Here is a 21,045-nt window from a genome sequence, read left to right on the forward strand (position 1 = left end):
CTGGATGATTCTATTTTTTCTTTGTTTAAAGATCTGAGGATCCTTTCTTTAAACCAAATACAAACATATAATCAATACCTTGTCAAACTTTTTCCTTACAGAAGAGATTTTTCCACTACTGGCAAATTTTTTAAAAAAATCTGGTTTATCTTTAAACGCTTGATTTGGATATGCTATGTGTAAAACTTTTATTACAAATGGCATTTTTACTGTTAGACCAAAATAGCCCCCTCACCGGCATTAGGCCAGTCTACTGAAATTCTCATTTTATTAGTCTCATTTTATGTCAGAGGTCAGCAAACTTTTATTGAAAAGAGCTAGACAGCTTTGCGCAGTGGCAGTATCGTAGCCAATGAGGTTTATCTGAGGCACGATTATCGCTAATTTAAAACAGCTAGATAGTAAATACTTTAGACTTTTAGCTCACATGGTCTCTGCTACAACTACTCAACTCTGCTGTTATTTGAAAGCACAGACATGAGGACAAATAAGGCAATCTATGCTCCGTTAAGTGTTCATTTATGGACACCAAATTGTAATTTCTCAAAATTTCACATGCCACAAAATGTTATTCTTCTTTTTGTATTTTTCTCAAACATTTAAAATGTACAGATCATTCTTAGCCCATGGGCCATACAAAAATAGGCAGTGGGCCAGTTTGCCAACCTGTTTTAGATACATGGATGGGCCATTACCAAATGAAAGTTAAGTTTCCTTACTATTAAGAGCTAATATTTCTTTAGTGCTTACCATGTGCTGGGCACTGTTCTGAGTACTTTGTATATAAACTCACTTAATCCTTACATTAACTCCAGAGGTAGATACTTTTATTATCCCCAATTTACATATAATGAAACAGAGAAGCAGAGATAGAAAGCAATTTGGCCAAGATTCTAAGTGTTAAGTTGTCTTAACCAGAATTTCAGACCAGGCAGTCTGGTTCTCTAGTTCAAACTTTTTCTTAGCCAGTAAGCAATACTGCCTTAGTTCCACCGTTGAGCATTTTGAATTGCATGTTAAAGCAAAAGTAAACCAATAAACAATATTATTTTCTATTCAAAGCAATAAATCTCTTCTTGAAACAAATTATGTCACAGAAAATTAAGACTCAGAAAATATCGCTTCTTGACCTTTTGGCTAAGATCAAGTGTGAAGACTCAGAAAATATCAAAGTTGAATATTGTTATGAATGAAAAAATGCTACTTTTAAAAGACTTTTAAAAATTAATTTATATTACATAAGGTTCCTTTTCTCCTCTTGGCTCATTACCAAATGATTCCTTTCACATAGCTAAAAACTAAGAAAGAATTGCTAAGTAGATTGATCTGTAACAACTGATCTGTGAACATACTATTAATATTCTAAAATTCCTTCTTAAAGAACTGTCAACTTTACATAATGGCAAATATTTTCCTTCCTTTCTTTCTCTCTCTCCCTCCCCCTCTCCCCTCCTTCCCTCCCTCCCTCCCCCTCCCCCTCGCCCTCTTTCTTTCAGTTTGCTCCATGTCCAGCATGGGGCCCAACATGGGGCCTGAACTCACAACCCTGAGATCAAGACCTGAGCTGAGATCGAGAGCTGGAGGTTCAACCAACTGAGTCACCCAGGCGCCCCAATAGCAAATTTCTGTTTACATATAGTTTTATGGTTCTCACTAGAAATGAAAGAAAGCCTCATATATTCTATGAAATTAGCTATGATTTTTTTTTTGGTATAGACAACTCACATTTCCTTACATCAATTCTACTATTTTACATAACAGTAACTGTTCTGTATTAAGTAAATATAACAATCACATTAGAAATAATTTAAAACATTTCTCTAGAAAAGATACCACTAAGAAGTTAATGAAATAAGCATAAAAGTAAGTAAATCCTTACATATGTTGCTGATGTAATTTTGCAATTTCTTTTTCAAAATCTTGAGGTTGATTAGGAATGAAAGAATAATCTGAGAGGTAGCCTGGCAAGTTTTCTGACTGATTGTAGTCTCCAAGTTCAGCTATTACATGGAAGGAAAGTAGTCACAATTTAATAGACACGTTTTGTAATTCTGATAGCCAAATCAGCAATGTCGTGAATTCCATTATTACTTCTGGAAGTAAGATATTTGTTTAACTGCTAGCTACCATGTAAGCAAGCTATTACAACACACTTAACTTTCTTCTAGGTTTCAAACAACTTCAGAAAAACTTTTTTTCAGAAATCTAAGTAACTGCTAACTAATTGAACGTTCCATTATATTTCCTTTGCAATCACTTTTTTCTGTATAGTAATGTATGTCTAAAGAACTCCTGCATTAAACGCATTGTACTATCAACACAGACCATGCAATCACATGCTATGTGACTCAGGAGTGGGTTGATACTTACACTGAACAGCAAATGAAGCCAAAAGGGCAGCAGTATTATAAGGACAGGGCAATCTAATAAAACAGAAAATACATAACCCAAGGTTAAATACAGTAATTTCAAAAGCACTGTAATTTATGTAATACTATTCACATATGAAGTTTCCATGACTTACATTTTAACTATAAGTAAAGAACTTACCTGATGAAAAAAAATTCATGCTGCATGTAACCATCTTTCAATAGATAATTCATTTGCAATGATCATGACTTACTTAAATAATACACAACTAAAAGTACTTTTAAAGCCCATCATTAAAAATTTAAAATAGCCCACCTTCCAGTAAGAATGTCTTGTTTAATTTGCAAAAAATACTGGTACCTTAAAAAAAAAAGCAAGAGATAGCATTTAGCATTTACTGGAATTACAACATTTAGGGTTTAAAAATTGTATACTTACATTAACTAATAAAACTGAAATATTTAAATATTTGCTAAAAGCAATCTATATATTAACACATATAAAGATATTTTTAAATAAGCTTTCATACATTCATGAATCCCAATCTTTAAAATTCTTTGACAAATGAAATTCTGTACTTCAAATAACTTGTTTCCACTAGCTTCTATTATAAAAACTTTAAGAGTTACGTGACCAAGGGACATTAGGGAGAATATTCTAAATATTGGTGTTTGTAGAAATTAGAACTGGGAAACACAGAAAACTTGAGTCAGAGACATAGGAGAGCTGACGGTAGCAATGCACTAGAGATCAAGTGGAGAAGTCATCCTTTCTGCTGAGACAGAAAGCCAGCTGCAGACAGGCCTATGGTCATCTCATCATTACACTGTCGGAGGCTGCTAAATGTAGAAAAGCACCTTTCCATTTTCATTTAAGAAAGCTCTCTTTAGTCAGAAACAAAACAAAACAAAAAACTTACGCTGCCTTCCCTATCAGAATTGCCAAGTACCCAACTTCCTTTAAAACCAACAAAAATATAAATTTCTATTAAAAGAATGCTGAGATTGCTTATAAGATGGCACTGTCTTTCTGTCCCCACTACTGGGGTAAGTCATTCCCTCAGAGATGTGTCAATGCTTGCAACAAGTCACCTGTGATGCATAACGGTGGCAGAAGACCAAATTTTGTGGCTTTAAAAAGACTTTATTTTACCCCACTGAGAAAAGCATACACACTCCAAGAATCAAAAATCATGTCTAACAATTTTAGTTGTCTGGCTGATCAAAATTATTAAAGAGCTCCATGACAATATTCAAATTACCAAAAAACATAAGGCTTTCAGAGAATCAGATATTCGCTAAAACGTTTTTTTAAAAGCTGATACAAATATTCGGCTTCACATATTAATGAAGTACATAAACTTCCTGTGAGAACTAATATGTAATATTGTAAATATTACCTAGTTATTCAATGTAAGACAATATATTTCTACCTAGCTTCTTGGTTTCATAACTAAAAGTTAAAAGGTTCCTCGTAGGAACCAATTTTTAGTTAAGACTGAAAAGGCACGTATATTCTTGACATAATATTGTAAATCTTACACAAATAATACCTATGCCTTGCTGAATTTTATTTATATACCACCCAGTAAGGACTGACAGAGTGGAAACCAGAATTCAAGTCCTAAGCTAAACCAGCCAGTGCTCTTTAGCAAATTACTTAAAATTTGGCTGAGCCTTAATTTCTGTATTTGTAAAAAAGGAAGTAATATCACTTGCCTAGTATATGTATCCCACAGGCCCCAAATAAGGTGATAAAAACCCAATTTTTAAAGACAATTAAGACTTTTAAGATAGATCAATAATGTTTGAGGTAAAAAACAGAAATGACATGTTTAATAATAACTGTAAAAATAATACAGCTTTTCTAATCCAGACAATAACCAATACCATGAGCACTTATTACGTATTGAGTATACCTAAGCACAAAAAAGGCACCAAAGAAATGTCATCTGTAGTGTCATGACTCCTGAGAAAACTCCACTTCTAAGGTTGCCAGCACCTGCTAATACCAAATGACCTGTAGGCTCTATAGGTCCTTTTTCCTATGACTTATCTAGAATGGAATCTCAAGGTAAGGAGGTGTAGCATGTTTCCTGTTTTGTGGGTTTAAACTAGTCTTTAAAATTTAGCAACTGTAGCTGAAGGTGTCATATTATTATCATGACCACTGCATTAAGGCTACCCAAGCACTAAAGTTTTAAAGGGGTATTTCTTACCCCTGGCTGCATATTAGAATCACCTGGGAAGCTTTTAATAATGTCTATGCACAGGTCCCATCTGAGACCTAATTAAATCAGAGTATCTCAGGGGTATGACAAAGGCATCAGCATGTTTTAAAGTTCCCCTAAGTGATTCTAAGTTGTAGTGAGGGTAGAGATTCACTAATATACTCTACGGTAATATAATGAAAACTAGCTACTTAACTCATTTTACCAAATATCACCAGTTACAAGATTCTAGGACATTCTATTATAAAGGACTCTTGGAAAGAATACATTATTTTTAGTGAAAACAAAGATAATCCTCTAGACAACAGACTGAGCACAAAGTAATTGCTTGATTCCTACCAAACTTGGCTCTACCTTCTACTTCAGGAAGATATTATGACTTAATTATCATTGAGATACATCTATTCCATGATTATGTTTTAAACACAGGCTATAAAAGAATCAACACATTCAAGCTCCATTAAGGAATTCAAAGACATTATTTTGAGTGAAGTAAGTTATGAATGTGGCTGCAAATGACAATATTTTAATTGCTATGCTAACAAACTTTTCATAAATATTAAAAACATTAGAAATCCAATTTTAAATTATTGGTCTTTTAATTACAAATATTTCTTATATATTTAAGACTCCGATTACATAAAATATGTATTATGGAATACTTTGCTACTTTATTTCAGGTTACATTTACCAGGAAATAGTAAAATGCCTTAAAAATGTTTTATAATTCACAATTTTCATTAATTCAGAGTAGTTTCCTTGAAGTTAAGCCAAAATTAGGAAAAGTTTTACAATACTAAGAATTATTTATTAAAATAAAAGATTTTGTTAATTATTTAACAACAACAAAGCTTGACTGATTAAGAGCTACCACATTAAACTGAAGGTTATTCATATAACACAACTTTGCTTTTCAACATAAATTACCTTGGAAATAATATTAGTTTTGAATGTTAGGACTGCCTAATCCAGGGCCTACATTCCTAAATTCTTTTATAAAAAGGGTAACACCCTGCCCTCAACAGACACACAGAAAAGGACTCTCAAGTATGTCAATCTAACTCTTCTTACTTGGTCTACTGAAAACCCTATATTATAAACACCTGAGGACTGGCAGATACAGCTAAATATCTTTAATTTATTCTTTTGTTGCTCCACATCACCACAGTATTCTAAACAATGGCCAACATGGCAACATCTCACAGCCCATCTACAGGTAGCTTTAGGTACAGATTGCTAATTTAGCACCTACCTTTTAGAGTAATTCTGAATATAATCACTGACCTATATTCTTATAGCTGAGACTTTTATGGAAGGTCTTACATGCTAATGTTTCCTTTAGTCTGTAAAAAAAAACTAATTACTAATTCTGTCTTTCAAACAATACACAAGATTCAGGTACAGATACCACACTCTGATTATTCCCATTTCTACCTTAAACAGCTCACGTAATTTTCATACACTTTCAAAATACTCATCTCGGTCATTCTTCTGTACACTTTGTCAAGTAGAAATGACAACAAAATTCAATCATCACTCAAGAGCAGACTTAAAATGGCCAATGAAGTGGGCACTTAAAGATCTAAGTGTGCTAGCGCACTCCCTGCCAACATCCTTTATAAAAAAGTTTCACATGAAACTAACATAATGTATGTTAATTATACTTTTAAGGAAAATGGTAGGGGTGGAGGAAAAAAAAAAATGAAAGACTTTTAATCTTAGCAAAAGGGAACTACAGATTCTATTTTCAGAGGGGAAAAAAAAAGGTACCTGTTGACCATTACCCCTGCACATAATGGTTATATATTTTTCTAAATTCTATGTTCTCCTCAATGGAAATAAAATATATATATAGAATACGCTTTTATATAAAAAAAGACAATTCTCACTATGCAGCATCACTTGGATACAATTATAATATCATCTGATTACTTCAATTAGTTACAGCAGTACTTCTTAACCATTTTTTACAAGTAGAAAAATCTAATTTCATATGGTTCAGGAGGCTGCTTGTGGCTGGATGGGATGGTCTTGGGGTTCAAATCTCCTAAAGCCCTCCTAGCCACCCCAAGAGGGGAGGAAACATGTTAGATCTATAACCCATTCTGTGTCATGGCTGGGAATCTCAGAATTACACACCATGACAATCTATATCTGCCTAAATAATTTCAAAATTTCATAATAGTTCTGACAATATTTTCAGGAAAAATATGCTCCATAAACCCACCTTGTGTATTCTTCTTGTAACTTGTTGGGGTCACTTACAAAAAATTTGACTCTAAAGTTCAAACTGTAAGGAGATCCTCCTAGAATTAATAAAAGCAGTTCTAATTAATCAGATTATATTAATCCTTTATCTTTATAAAGTATACTTGTAAAATGTCAAGTAAATAGGTATGCTCACTCTTCAGCTGCTTCCTTATTGGTTTGTTTGGATCCAGCCACCTCTGAAAAATAAATAAATAAGACTGATTTCTTTTTCCTTGAGGAAGTAATATATCAATTCTTGCAAATCTGTAACATTTGAAGATCAATGCTAAAAATTGCATTCTGAAAACAGTCTAGGAAAAAATAATCAATTTACAGATATTCATATCAAGTATAACAAAATTATACTAGAAAGTACTGAATGTATTTGTGGTAGCTCTAAGTTTTTTATTTGAATTTCCCATGAAATTATATAGTGTGCAATAACCTCTATCCTAAAAAGAAAAATGCTTAATAATAGCAATCTGAAGTTATTTCTGTTAATTTAACTAACAGAACATGTCACTTCTTTGCGTAATAGCTCTTGGTAATTTCTCAGTGCAAGGTCCAAAGTCCCTATTACTGCTTACAACATGACTTCTTACCTCAATTTACTAAGCTCCAGCCATAATGGCTTCTTGTCTGTTTCTCAAAGATGCCATCTTACGGTCTTCAAATAAAGGCTTCATTATGCATAGAATGTCCTTCTCCAAATTTCCCATGGCTGACTCCTTCCAATGCCTTTTAAGACTCAGTTTAAACGCTACCTCCTTGGAAAGGCCTTCACTGGCCATCACTGATCACCCTACCAAAAGTATGTCACAAAGCTCCTATTTCCCTATTTTCTATAAATAGGCAAGGAATATTTCTTTCATAACATTTTCTTAATCATAATGTTTGTTTTGCCTTTTTATTGCCCATCTCCTTCATTAGATTATGAACTCCATGAGATAAGGGATAAAATCTGATTCATTTAAAGCAGACAGTCAGCACGTAGGCACAGGGCTTGGCATATAATTTGTATTAAAAAAAATTTGATAAATGAGTGACCACCTGCTGAATGACTCAACAACTGGCACAGGGTGGGGGGGATCTGTTTCTCCTGCATATCCACCCATTTTCCATCTTCCAACCCATCTCTATTATAGTGATTTCATTCTTCATGTTTTCTAGAAAAAGTCATATACTACATTCATTTTAATGCTTGTCTATAATCAAAATTTGGGCTTGGGTAATCTATTCAAAGCCTGTCTTCCACATCCAGTACTCCTTTAAAATATTCTAAAATAGTAGAGATACAAACACATTTACATCCACAAACAGATGTTGTATAACCATCAATACTAAATGTCAGAACACTTGCATCACCCCAAAAAAGAAATCCCATACCTATTAGCAGTCAGTCTCAGTGCCCCCCACCCACCCATAGCCCCCTAGCAATTACTAATCTACTTACTGTCTCTATTATTTTGGACATTTCATATGATTTATGTCTAGCTTCTTTCATTTAGTGTAATGTTTTCAAGATTCATCCATGTTGTGGCATTTAACAGTACCTCATTCCATTTTATGGCTGCCATTTAGGCCTTTTCTATCTTTGGCTCTCATGAATTACACTGCTATAAACATTCATGAACAAGTTTTGTGTGACTTGTTTTGTGTGACTCAATCTCTCCAGTGTATGTCTAGTTGGTATTATTTGCTCATATGATAACTATATATTTAACTTTTTAAGGAACCGCCAAATTTATTTCCGTAGTGGGCTGCAATATTTTACATTACCACCATCTGTGTAAAAGGGTTCTAATTTCCTTGTATCCTCATCAATACTTGCTGTTGTCTTTTTAATTATACCTATTCCACTATGTATGAAGTGGTATGTCATTCCTTTTAATTGATAAATTATACTCTACTGTATAGACATACAACTTGGGTTTATCCATTCATCCGATGGTGGACATGAGTGTTTCCACTTTTTAGCTATTATGAATAATGCTGCTATGAACACTGAGTACTAACTTGTGTGTGTGGACGTTTTCATGTTTAGGTACATACTGGGAGTGGAACTGCTTACAGTACCTTTTTAAATTACATCTTGAAAACAAGTATTGTAAGCCATCTAATTTTGTTCCTATATAAACAGGAACTGAGATTATATCATTACCTCTATTTAGTCATAAACCATAATCTGCTGTGCCCAAAATTGCTCTACCAATTGAACTACTATGCTGTATCTAAGAGTCTTCATTGTTTGCAATGCAATATATATGAATTTAAAATGCGGTATCTTGGGGCGCCTGGGTGGCTCAGTTGGTTAAGCGACTGCCTTCAGCTCAGGTCATGATCTCAGGGTCCTGGGATCGAGCCCCGCATCGGGCTCCCTGCTCCGCGGGAAGCCTGCTTCTCCCTCTGACCCTCCCCCTGCTTGCGTTCCCTCTCTCGCTGTCTCTCTCTCTGTGTCAATTAAATAAATAAATAAAATCTTTAAAAAATAAAATAAAATGTGGTATCTTACTAAAAGTGATTAATACCTACCAAGTATAAATAGCTAATAGGAAGGTTCTGATTCAAGATAGCAATGTAGGAGAATCCTAACTCACCTCCTCCCTGAATCTAAAAGCTACATATAGAACTATTTCCTCTGGAAAAAACTTCAAAACTAGATGAATGACTTCATCCCACTGGGTGAAAGGGAAAAAAACCCATGTCAAAGGGGGAAGGACAGGCCAAGATACAATCTCACCATAAACCACACCCCCAGCATGGTAACCCACAATCAGGAGGGAACTCACAACCTCACACTTCTGCCTGAAGAGCAAAGGGTTTGAACCACACATCTAGCACCCCAACTTTTAAGACCTGCACCTGAGAGACGAGCACCCAAAATCTCCAGCTTTGAAAGTCAACTAGAGCCTGTGACCCCAAGACTCCCAGAACTAGAGTAAACTGAGGTAGTTTTTAAAGGGTTATGCAAACTCACCTACCCCAGGACAGAGCAGAGGCAGCTGACTGAAAAGTGCCCAGACTTTCTACGAGACAGACTTACTTGCGTATCTTAAAGCATGGGCCTAAAGACATCTAATTTAACACACATCTGGGGGTGCCTACTGAAACACTCTCCAAAGATGGAGGCCAGCAAGTATCATCTTTGCACTCCCCCTCCCCTTCACTCCAGGTCACTGGTATCTCCTGTATATTCCTTGTCTGGCACCCTGATTTTTTCAAATGCCGCCGAGGAGACACCTCTAGATTGCTTGGCTCTGGTGACCAGTGGGGCTAAAGATTGCAGATCCACAGGACTCTAACAAATGGAGAAAGTTCTTAACCAGCTACCACCCACAGTAGGTACAGCAGAGAGGCAACAGATTGAGGCACCCAGTCTTTCTGTGATGGAGGCCTATTAGTCTCTCTCATAGCTGTGGTCAGAGTAGCAGGCGCCCAATTAAACACACATCTAGGGGCGCCTGGGTGACTCAGGTGGTTGAGCATCTGACTCCTGGTTTTAAACTCAGGTCATGATCTCGCAGTCATGGGATCAAGCCCTGCATCAGGTTTGTGCTCAGCAGAGTCTTCTTCAGATTCTCTCCCTCCTGCTCTGCTTCTCCCCCCGACTTGTGTTCTCTCTCTCAAATAAATAAATACAATCTTAAATATACACACACACACATCTATGAGCTGACTGTAATCCTCTCAAGAGACCTCGGAGGGCAGGTACGATCTTCAAGTGCTCCTTCTGCTGTGCTCCAGATCACCAGGGTCTCCCAGAGCAGAACTTGTCCACACGTCTGCTGCCCAAGGACTACCCCTTGACCATCTGGTTCTACTGCCCCCCATGGCTTGTGTTCATGGGTCCAGTTGGGACTAATAACAAATGGAAAAACAGTTCTTGGTTGGCTACCACCCCTAGGGCAGAATGCAGAGACAGGAGAAGGATACCCACGCCCAGTCTTTATGTGTAAGAGGCCTCTTTGCTTGTGTTGAAGATTTGGCCTTAGGGGCAGGCTTCTAGTTTGGCACACATATAAGAACTTACTTAGGCACTCTCCAGGGAAGGAAGATGGTAGGTGCCATCTTTGTACTCTCTTGCCCCACACAGGTTGTTGGGGTTGCTAAGAAAGAAGCTTGTGTCTGCTGCCCAGAGAACACACCCTTTGATGGTTTGGCTCTGAGGGCCAGCAGGGCTTGTGTTCACAGGTGAAAGGGGGACAGCAGCAAACAAAAAACAGTTCTTAACTGCCTATCACCCCAGGGCTCAGCATGGAGGGAGCAGATACAAAAGTCGATCTCCCAGTATTCCCCTAAAAAAAGGCATATTTGCATACTTTAAAAGCTGCTGCGGCAGGTCGGGCTTCCCAATCAGACTGAATCTAGGTGCTGACTGAGATGCTCCCCTTTGAGACATTGACAGGTCTTGGCACACCTTTAACTACTGGGAGCCAATAAAAATAAAATAGACTGCTTGGGAAATCATGAGCTAGGGCAGGGGTGAATGATAAGGTTCAATACAAGGCCATTTCTTTGAGACTGGGAGAGATGACTGATTTATCTAATGCATAGAAACCAACAGGGAAAGTAAAGCAAAATGAAAAAACAGAGGAATACTTCCAAACAAAAGAACAAGAGAAAGCGTCAGAACAAGACCTTAATGAAATGAAGTACGTGATTTACCTGATAAAGAGTTCAAATAATAGTCATAAAGTTGCTCACCAAGCTCGAGAAGAAATGATGAACACAGTGAGAATTTCAACACAGAGATAGAAAATATAAGAAAGTACCAAAAAGAAGTCACAGAACTGAAGAATACAATAGATGAACTGAAACATACATTAGAGGGGTTCAACAGCAGACTTAAATGAAGCAGAGGAAAGGTCAGTAAATTCAAAGGTAAGATAGTAGAACTCACCCATCACAGCAGCAAAAAGAAAAAAACAATGAAAATGAGCAGATAGCTTAAAGGACTTATGGGACAATATCTCGCTGTTCAGTATTCATATTATAGGGCTCCCAGGAGTAGAAAAAAGACAGAAAGGAGCAGAAAACTTATTTGAAGAAATGGCTGAAAGCTATCTTAACCTGGGGAAGGGAACAGACAACCAGAGCCAAAAATCTCAGGAGAGGTTTTGAGAGGTTTCCAAATAAGAGGAACCCAAAGAGACCCACTGTAAGATACATTTTTTTTTTCAAGGAGAGAATCTTAAAAGCAGCAAGAAGGAAACAACTTGTTATGTAAAAGGGAAATCCCGTTAAGACTACCAGATTTTTCAGCAGAAAGTTTGCAGGCCTGAAGACAATGGCATATTCAAAGTGCTGAATGAAACAAAAAAACTGACAACCAAGAATATACGGCAGAACCGCCCTTCAGAATTGAAGGAGTGATCAAGAGTTTTCCAGACAAGCAAAAGCTAAGGGAGTTCATCACAAATGGACAAATGTTAAAGGTACTTCTTTAAACTGAAATGAAAGAGCACTAAGTAGTAACAAAAAACCAGGAAACTATAAATCTCACTGGTAAAAGTAAGTGTATAGTAAAATTCAGAATAATCTAATGTCATAAAGGTGGTGGATTAATTATGTATTAAGCCAGTACGAAGGTTTAAAGATAAAACTAGTAAAAATAACTATAACCACAATAACTTGTTAATGGATGCACAAAGTAAAAAGATGTAAATTGTGACATCAAAAACATAAAATGGGGGGAGGGTAAAAATGTAGAGGTTTAGGATGTGTTGACACTTAAGTTGTTATCAACTTAAAATAGACTTAAAAATATAAGTTGCTTTACGTAAGCTTCACGGCAAGTACAAAGCAAAAACCTACAGTAAATACACAAAAGATAAAAAGAAAGGAAGCTAACCATACCACTACAAAAAATCATCAAATTGCAAAGAAAGAAAATAAGACCCATCTATCTATATGCTACCTACAAGAGACTTGCTTCATATATTAATGATACACAGACAGAAGGTGAAGGGATGGAAAAAGATATTCCATGTGATGTGGGGAACAAAGGCAGAAGGAAATGCATATAAAATTAAATTTTCTTATAACCTGCAGCCCACTGACAAATACCTGAGGCAGGCAGAGTATGACATTCCTCCAGGAAACTCCAAACGGTCTTAATGTTAATGCTTTGCTAGAGGAAAAAACAGTATTAGCTTGACTAGGTCTTCAGGATCCTGTCAGTCTTCCTTAGCATATGAAAGTCCTTCTGGAAACTTCCCTTTGTCTTTACTTCCCTCAACTCCAAGTATATAGTCAGTTGTTCCTTACAATCCCAGGGTAGCAGCTATTTCTGCCCAGGGATCCTGTCCCCGTGCTTAAATAAAAATTACCTTTTTGCACCAAGGACATCTCAAGAATTCTTCCTTGGCCATAAGCTCCCAACCCCACCTTCAAAACCACATCACATGCAAATGGAAACCTAAAGAAAGCTCGGTAGCTATACTTATGTAAGACAAAATAGACCTTAACACAAAGACTACAATAAGAGACAAAGTTATTATATAATGATAAATGGGTCAATCCAACAAGATATAAAATTTGTAAATATTTATGCACCTAACAGAGCACACAAACATATAAAGCAAGTATTAATAGACTTAAAGGAAGAAATAGACAGCAATACAATGATAGTAGAGGACTTTTCTTAAGATTTTATTAAAAAAAAAGATTTTATTTATTTATTTGAGAGAGACAGAGATAGGGACAGAAAGCGTGAGAGGGAAAAGCAGGCTCCCCACTAAGCAGGGAGCACCCATGTGGGACTCGATCTGAGGACCCTGGGATCATGACCTGAACTGAAGGCAGACTGAGATACCCAGGGGCCCAATCAGTAGAGAACTTTAATATCCCACTTTCATCAGTGAGATCATCCGGACAGAAAATTAGGAAGAAAATATTGGCCTTAAACAACAAAGAGCAAGTGTTGGTGAGGATGTAGAGAAAAAGGAACCTTTGTGCACTGTTAGTGGGAATGTAAACTGCTGCAGCCATTATAGAAAACAGTATGGAGGTTCCTCAAAAAATTAAAACTAGAACTTCAATATGATCCAGCAATTCCACTCTGGTATTTATCCAAAGGAAACAAAACCACTAACTTCAAAAGATACCTGCATCCTTGTGTTCACTGAAGCATTATTTTACAATAGCCAAGATATGGAAGCAACCTAAGTGTCCACTGATGGATGAATGGATAAAAAAGATATGTATACACACACACACACGCATGCACATGTGTGTGCACACACACAGGAGTATTACTGAATCATAAAAAAGAAGGGTATCTTGCCACCTGCCAATTGACTTTTAAGGGTATCATGCTAAATAAATCAGACAGGGAAAAACATTATGATCCCACCTACAAGTGGAACCTAAAAACACAAAACCAAAACCCAAACCCAAACCCTACCAAAATGCTGAACTCTTAGATACAGAGAACAGGTAAGTGGCTGCCAGAGGTGGCGCGTAGGGCAGGTGTGAAATGGTAAAGGGAGTCAAACAGTACAAATTTTCAGTTATTTTATAACTGGAAGTCCTGGGATGTAATGTATAGCATGGTGACTATAGTTAGCATTTTGTATTAATGACAGTTATTATATTGTACATTTGAAAGTTGCTAAGAGAATAGATCTTAAAAGTTCATCACAAGGAAAAAAATTGTAACCATATGGTGATGGATGTTAACTATACTTATTGTGATCATTTCATAATATATACAAATATCAAATTATTATGTTCTATAACTGAAACTAATATAATGTTACATGTCAATTATATCTAAATTAAAAAAAAGAAGAAATAGCTGTTAGGGATGAGTACTTCTTCATCCACTCTATCAAATCCTGAAGGAATTTCAATTTAGGCCTGGAGTTCTGTTCACAGTCTTCTCAAAATTAACTGCTCATTCTTTTCCCTTCGTAGAGTCTACTGTTAAATCTTCAAAATGTCTCATATTTGCAAGTTAATTCTGTATCTTCTAAAATGTAGTATTAAAAAAACAAGGTCACATGATTGCCTGATAAACTGTTTTATTAAAATATTCTGTGCTTGTATTATTTGTTGTTTCTATTAATGTTGAGGCATTAAGTCTTCTACAGCATCTACTCTATTTATCCTAACCAGTGAGCTTTTTATTGTGACAATTATATATATATATATTTGAAAAGATTTTACTTATTTATTTGACAGAGAGACACAGCGAGAGAGGGAACACAAGCAGGGGGAGTAGAAGAGAGAGAAGCAGGCTTCCTGCAGAGCAGGGAGCCCGATGCGGGGCTTGATCCCAGGACCCTGGGATCATGACCTGAGCCAAGGGCAGACGCTTCACGACAGAGCCACCCAGGTGCCCCGTGACAATTATATTTTTAATGTCCAAAACCTTTCATTGTTCCTTTTGCATGGATACAATATCCTCTCTAATCTGCCAATGTAAATTCGAGTCCTTTTGTTCGTTGAACTTAGTATTTATCAAGTATTTACTATGTTTCAATCATGTTCTAAGTGATTTCCATGTAAAAAGTCACTTCATCTCCACACTAACACCAAGAATGATACTATTTCCATTTTTATAAATTTTTACAAAATATTTTATAAATGTTTCCATTATTTCTATTTTACATATTTCCCATTTCCATTAAATGTAAAATTTGCTTACCTTGGTGCATCTCTTTCTGTTGGCTTTCCTCAAATGGTGGCATCTATTTTGTTGAGTGCCTATTTTTAAGGCTAAAATTCCCTGCAAGCTCCTTTATGAATCTTTTATGTGCCTGCCTACTTGTGGTGAAGAGACAGGATATATAGCTTGACTCTGGTAGTTGGTGAAAGACACACTGTGCTGCTAGTAGGGTATTATAGCTAGCTAGTCTCCGGGCAAAGGGGATTTTTTTTCATTTCATTGGGTGTCACCAGCCCTCTGGGACACTGACTTGCCTCTCTAATTCACACTAAATGGTAAACTTAGGGGTTAAGTAGTGTTAATTGCTTACCACATGGCCAGTGGGTAGGGAATGACCTGACGCACCTTGCTGCTTCTACAGCAGGGGACCTCCTCCCAACAATCCCCTGAAGTCTCCACAGCCTCCCCACCCTGCTCCCCAACCATACCTTGCTCACCACTGAATTAGGCACACCCCTGGAACTCCTCCCATTCACAAACTGTGATCTTGAACAAGTTATTTCACTTCTCCATACCTTCATTTTTTCATATATAAAATGAGGGTGGTAGTATCCAGCTATGTTGTTAGGATTAAATTTGGTAAGATTAAAATACTTAGTGCACAGTGTTTAACGTACACTTAAATAATGTACACTAGTTTGCCATCTTGCTACAGAAAAATTATGCTTTTTAAAATAGAATGCTTAAATATTTTTAAATAACATAAACACAGGATTTCAAAATGTGTAAAAGCTCACCTTTGAAGCCATGAAACAATCACACACACACACATACACACATAAGTGAAAAGAAAATGAAAAATGAAATGAAATTAAACAACAGAGTTAGAGAGGGAACCAGAAGTAGGATAGCTACTTGAAACTGGATTAACAAAGATACTCTTTCCCGTGCTTTCTGATGCCAGAAGGCTCGAATCTCCCCAAATCTTCAGTTGGCAATTCTATATGCCACTGTAACCAGGGGTATGTCTAAACACAAGTCTTATGTAACTTGTATAAATAAATCTTTAGGTGAGTATAATGTTACAGATTAAAAAGTATTCCATAATCTGGCATACTATCCATACTGCATTTTAGACCCACATTCTCCCCTTGCTCTATATTCCATTGATTATTAAAATTTTCTTTCAGTTCCTCAAATACAACATTCCTCATCCTCATTCTGGAACATTACACATGATGCTGATTCTCTCTGAAACACTTTTCTGCACCCCAAAATCTGTCATTCCCTCCCAAAATGGAACAGGGTTAAAAGAGACCAGAAAAAAAATCCATATTCAGCAGACTACCAAAGAGGTTTATACAATAGGTAGTAAAAGCCTAAGATATTACAGTAAAACAGATGAAATATAAAATATGAGAAATACTGAGATATGTGAGATAAATGCAAGCATTTTAGCAATCATATTGTCCTAAAATGCAGCTTGTTGAAATAAGAGTCATCCTCTACATGACTTTTCCTATAGTTTCTCAAACCCGATGAATTCAAGAATTTTGAGTGTGTAAAAAGAATCTCCAAAAAACAGAACAAGTTATTTGGTATGAATTACTTCTTACTTCAGTAATCTTAGCCTATTGGGTTAGAGTAGTGATTTTCAAAATATGGTTCCTTGGACTAGCAGCATTATTAGTAGCGGAACTTATTTGCAATGTAAATTACTGAGCTTCACACCAGACTTTCTGAATCAAAAACTCTAGGCAAAGGACCCAGAAATCTGCTGTATTTTAAGAAGTATCCAAGTGATTCTGATATGTTAGGTTTGAAAGCCACAAGGTTAGGGAATATAGAAATGGTAGTAAACAGTAAAAGATCCTAACCACAACACAAAAGTATCAGAAGGATGAAACTGTAGAAAGAACAAGTCAACAATAGTTGATAAATCTACTCTTTGTCCCACACTAATGGACACTAAGTCACTTTAGGGACAAAAACCCAAAAAAAACAAAAAAACAATAAATGCACACAAATAATGTAATTGGAGGGTTCCAATGAATATCATACTGATGAAGGTCAATAAGGAAGAGCCACTTTAAGTGCTTATAAAGAAATTATGCATAATGAATTGTAACCACATTACTCAGTATTTTGTGCACTCGATAAACATTCACTGACTACTACTATTAAACCATACATTATGCTAAGAGCTAAAGCTGTGATAAATAGGTTTTAATGAAACAGAAGAAATTTTGAAAAGACAAAGCTTTTAAGTAATTTTGTTTGTTATAATGGAACTCCTTACCCAGGAATATTGTAAAGAAAAGGATAACCTACTATGAGTACGTATTTGTTATGTACAAGATCACAATAAAACATTTGGTGCTTTTTAAGTTTATCAATTATAAGTCCAATTAAATTAATTTCATTGTTTATGTGCCTGAGTGAACATTAGCTCTGATCCTCTAAAACTATTATGCACACACACACACACACAACACATACACATATACCTAACATATATATATATATATATATATACACACATTTATACAGGGGCACCTGGGTGGCTCAGTCAGTTAAGTGCCTGCCTTCGGCTCAGGTCATGAACCCAGGGTCCTGGGACTGAGCCCCACATTAGGCTCTCTGCTTGGTGGGGAGTCTGCTGCTCCCTCTACCTCTCTCTGTGTGCTCTCTCTTCCTCTCTTGCTCTCTCTCCAATAAATAAATAAAATCTTTAAAAATATATACATACATATATACAGGTATATATTAACTCAACAGTGAAATGGAAAAAATCTGAACTAAGGACTGACAAGGATTAATTCTTACAGAAATAACCAAATTCCTTTTGATCTATGCTGGCAATTTTATTGCATGGATACCTCCTCTCCTCAACATGTTCATTTTTATAACTCTTGTGCATCTATATATCATCATCTCTTAAGAAGCAATATTTTGTGGTAGGGAGAGTAAACACTTTGGAGCCAGATGCAAGTTCAAATCCTTTCTCAGCTACTTAATTATCTATGTCATTAGACAAGTTTTCCATCTGAAAATATTTTAATGATACATTCATAAAATTGAGAATTTGGTTTATAAACAAGTCCATAATAGATGTTTTATAAATGTTAGCCCCTTACTCCTTTCTTTTTTTCAGAATGGCATCTCTCTGTCAGTCCATTAATTATCCTCAGAGTCTTGATGTATTTTCATATTGACAATCAGAAACAGGACATAACTTACAACATTTGTGCTGTCTACGGGCCCTTCCATGGCATTTGGCATTTCACAGATTCTTCCGAATATTTAAATACTGAAATTGTAGTACTGTGGAAAAGACCTACATGGGGAGCTGTGAGACCCAAGACTAGTTTCATTAATGCCAGCAAGTAACTTGGGCTTTATCCCACTGGATTGGGATAATTTCTCATGATCATAGGGTGTTAGGGGCGCCTGGGTGGCTCAGTCGGTTGGGCGACTGCCTTCGGCTCGGGTCATGATCCCGGAGTCCTGGGATCGAGTCCCACATCGGGCTCCTGGCTCAGCGGGGAGTCTGCTTCTCCCTCTGACCCTCTCCCCTCTCATGGTGTTTCTCTCTCTCTTTCAAATAAATGAATAAAAAAAAAAAATCTTAAAAAAAAAAAGAAAAATAGGGTGTTAGACAAGATACTTCTAAGGCTTCTTCTGGGTCCTTGAAAATTTAATTCTAAATTTTGGGGAAGAATTATTTTAGATCATTAGCAATTGGACCCTTGGACCTAGGAATATATCTTCTTTGGGAAGGAAAGCTCAAAATAGAAAAGTAAGACAAAATAAGAAAAAGCAGGGGACTACAAAAAGATCAACCCAGCTAAAAATACCTCTGCTTCCCCATACTCATCCTGCTGTATCTGCCTTAGAATAAAAATGTCTTCCTGTATACAAATTATATAACAGGATTTCTTATCTCTTATAATATATGTGATCTCAGTATTAGCCCTTCTAGAGTATTGTGTCACAAGTAATGGTTTTTCACACTCATGGCAGAGACAATGGTGGTGAGTAGCTGCTCTTTGTTGTCCTATCACTTCTCTGATCAATCTACAGATAGGCTTCCAGCTAGAGGGTTGGGCCTAGAACTGTCAGCAAGATAATCTAAGAATTATTATTTTTTTTTTAGCTCACTGTTGCACAAAGTGAGGTACAGCAGACACCTTTGGGCAATTTGCCCGGTTCACAATTTAACTTTCTGGGAAAGACTGCATCACTGACATTTCTACTCACTTCCATTTTCACATTGTTTATCAAGAAATAATACTCCTCCTCTAGGCCCGTGTAGAAGCTCTAGCCCCTGGTGAAGGCATCAACTTATAGGGAAAATTTGTTTTTATTTCAGTTCAGTACAAAAGGACTTCTTTGCACTGAGACTAGCTGGCTCTTGCTTTCTTTTATCCACATCATCCTCAGTTTTTCATACAAAACCAGTAAATGATGCCAAGAAAAAATAATATTTAACATCTCATATTTACTTTCCATTAACCATTCATTCAGCAACCCAGGATTCCGACTATTAGAGAGACAGAACAAGAGATAGAGAGAAACTTACTTTCCACATAAAAGTTTTTTATTTTCTACAGCCATTTTTTAATATGCCCTTACAAACTGATTTTAAAGCACTGAACCCAATTTTCTAAACTATATATACACAAGGTCTCCTTCAAAATAGCCATTCTCCTGTACTAATCAAGAGAGTACCATATTCTTTTGTAAAAGGCTCTATCTGTATAAGCATATAAATTTTCAAAGAATTCAACATTTCTGTTACTCATCACATGCTATCTCCTATGTTTGTAATGTGATTTTTTCCAACAAAAACAATCATGGTAACTTAATGCCTAAGAAATTTAGAGCTGTTATATTTAATCTCTATCTCATTTGGGAGGGTCTCCTTTGAATCTTCCTACTTGGAAAATTTATATTTAACAAATTAAGAATTTTAGTTAGAAACAGATTGCCATTGGGGCGCCTGGGTGGCTCAGTCGTTTAGTATCTGCCTTTGGCTCAGGTCATGATCCCAGGGTCCTGGGATTGAGCCCCGCGGGCTCCCCACTCTGCGGGAAACCTGCTTCTCCCTCTCCCACTCCCCCTTCTTGTGTTCCCTCTCTCGCTATGTCTCTCTCTGTCAAATAAATAAATAAAATCTTAAAAAAAGAAACAGATTGCCATCAATGCCACAAAAAAATGATTTCATTTTAATGGAGGCTAATTTATGTAAGACTAAGATACATTAACATTTTAAAATATTTTATTTACTTCAATATTTTAATACTGCATTAATATTTTAACCTTTATGCCCAATGTTCTCTTTCAGTCAAGTATCATGAGTTAGATTTACATCTTAGTTGTCTGAGACACATAAATAAGGAAAGTGGCACTAGATTTAAACTGACTTATTATTATGAAAACCTTAAGGAAAAAACTCTACAAATTAAAACATCAAGAAAATGAGGAACAAAGGCAAAAGAATTACCTGTAATCATTCTAATTAAATTCTTTAAAAAAAAACCCTCACTAATCAGATTAGTAAACATTATAAATCGGAGAGAAC

At 36.1% G+C, this 21,045-nt stretch overlaps 1 protein-coding gene and 1 pseudogene across 6 annotated transcripts in view; one reads left to right on the top strand and one right to left on the bottom strand.

Moving 5' to 3' along the window:
• Window positions 1–21,045, bottom strand: part of PTPN4 (protein tyrosine phosphatase non-receptor type 4) — a 186,706-nt gene that overhangs the window by 111,046 nt on the left and 54,615 nt on the right. For 2 of the 6 annotated variants that reach the window (XM_027589022.2, XM_027589018.2), the window contains 5 exons: window positions 7,005–7,047; window positions 6,828–6,906; window positions 2,686–2,730; window positions 2,371–2,423; window positions 1,880–2,000 (listed from right to left, as the gene is read on the bottom strand). In XM_027589022.2, coding sequence (XP_027444823.1) covers window positions 1,880–2,000; window positions 2,371–2,423; window positions 2,686–2,730; window positions 6,828–6,906; window positions 7,005–7,047 — 341 coding nt within the window. Of the gene's footprint in view, window positions 1–1,879; window positions 2,001–2,370; window positions 2,424–2,685; window positions 2,731–6,827; window positions 6,928–7,004; window positions 7,048–21,045 lie in introns of all 6 variants that reach the window. The other 4 variants (XM_027589021.2, XM_027589017.2, XM_027589020.2 and 1 more) reach the window with 3 other exon arrangements.
• Window positions 324–482, top strand: LOC113921063 (annotated as a pseudogene).

The sequence above is a fragment of the Zalophus californianus genome, chromosome 3 (genome assembly GCF_009762305.2).
Source record: "Zalophus californianus isolate mZalCal1 chromosome 3, mZalCal1.pri.v2, whole genome shotgun sequence".
Lineage (NCBI taxonomy): Eukaryota > Metazoa > Chordata > Mammalia > Carnivora > Otariidae > Zalophus > Zalophus californianus.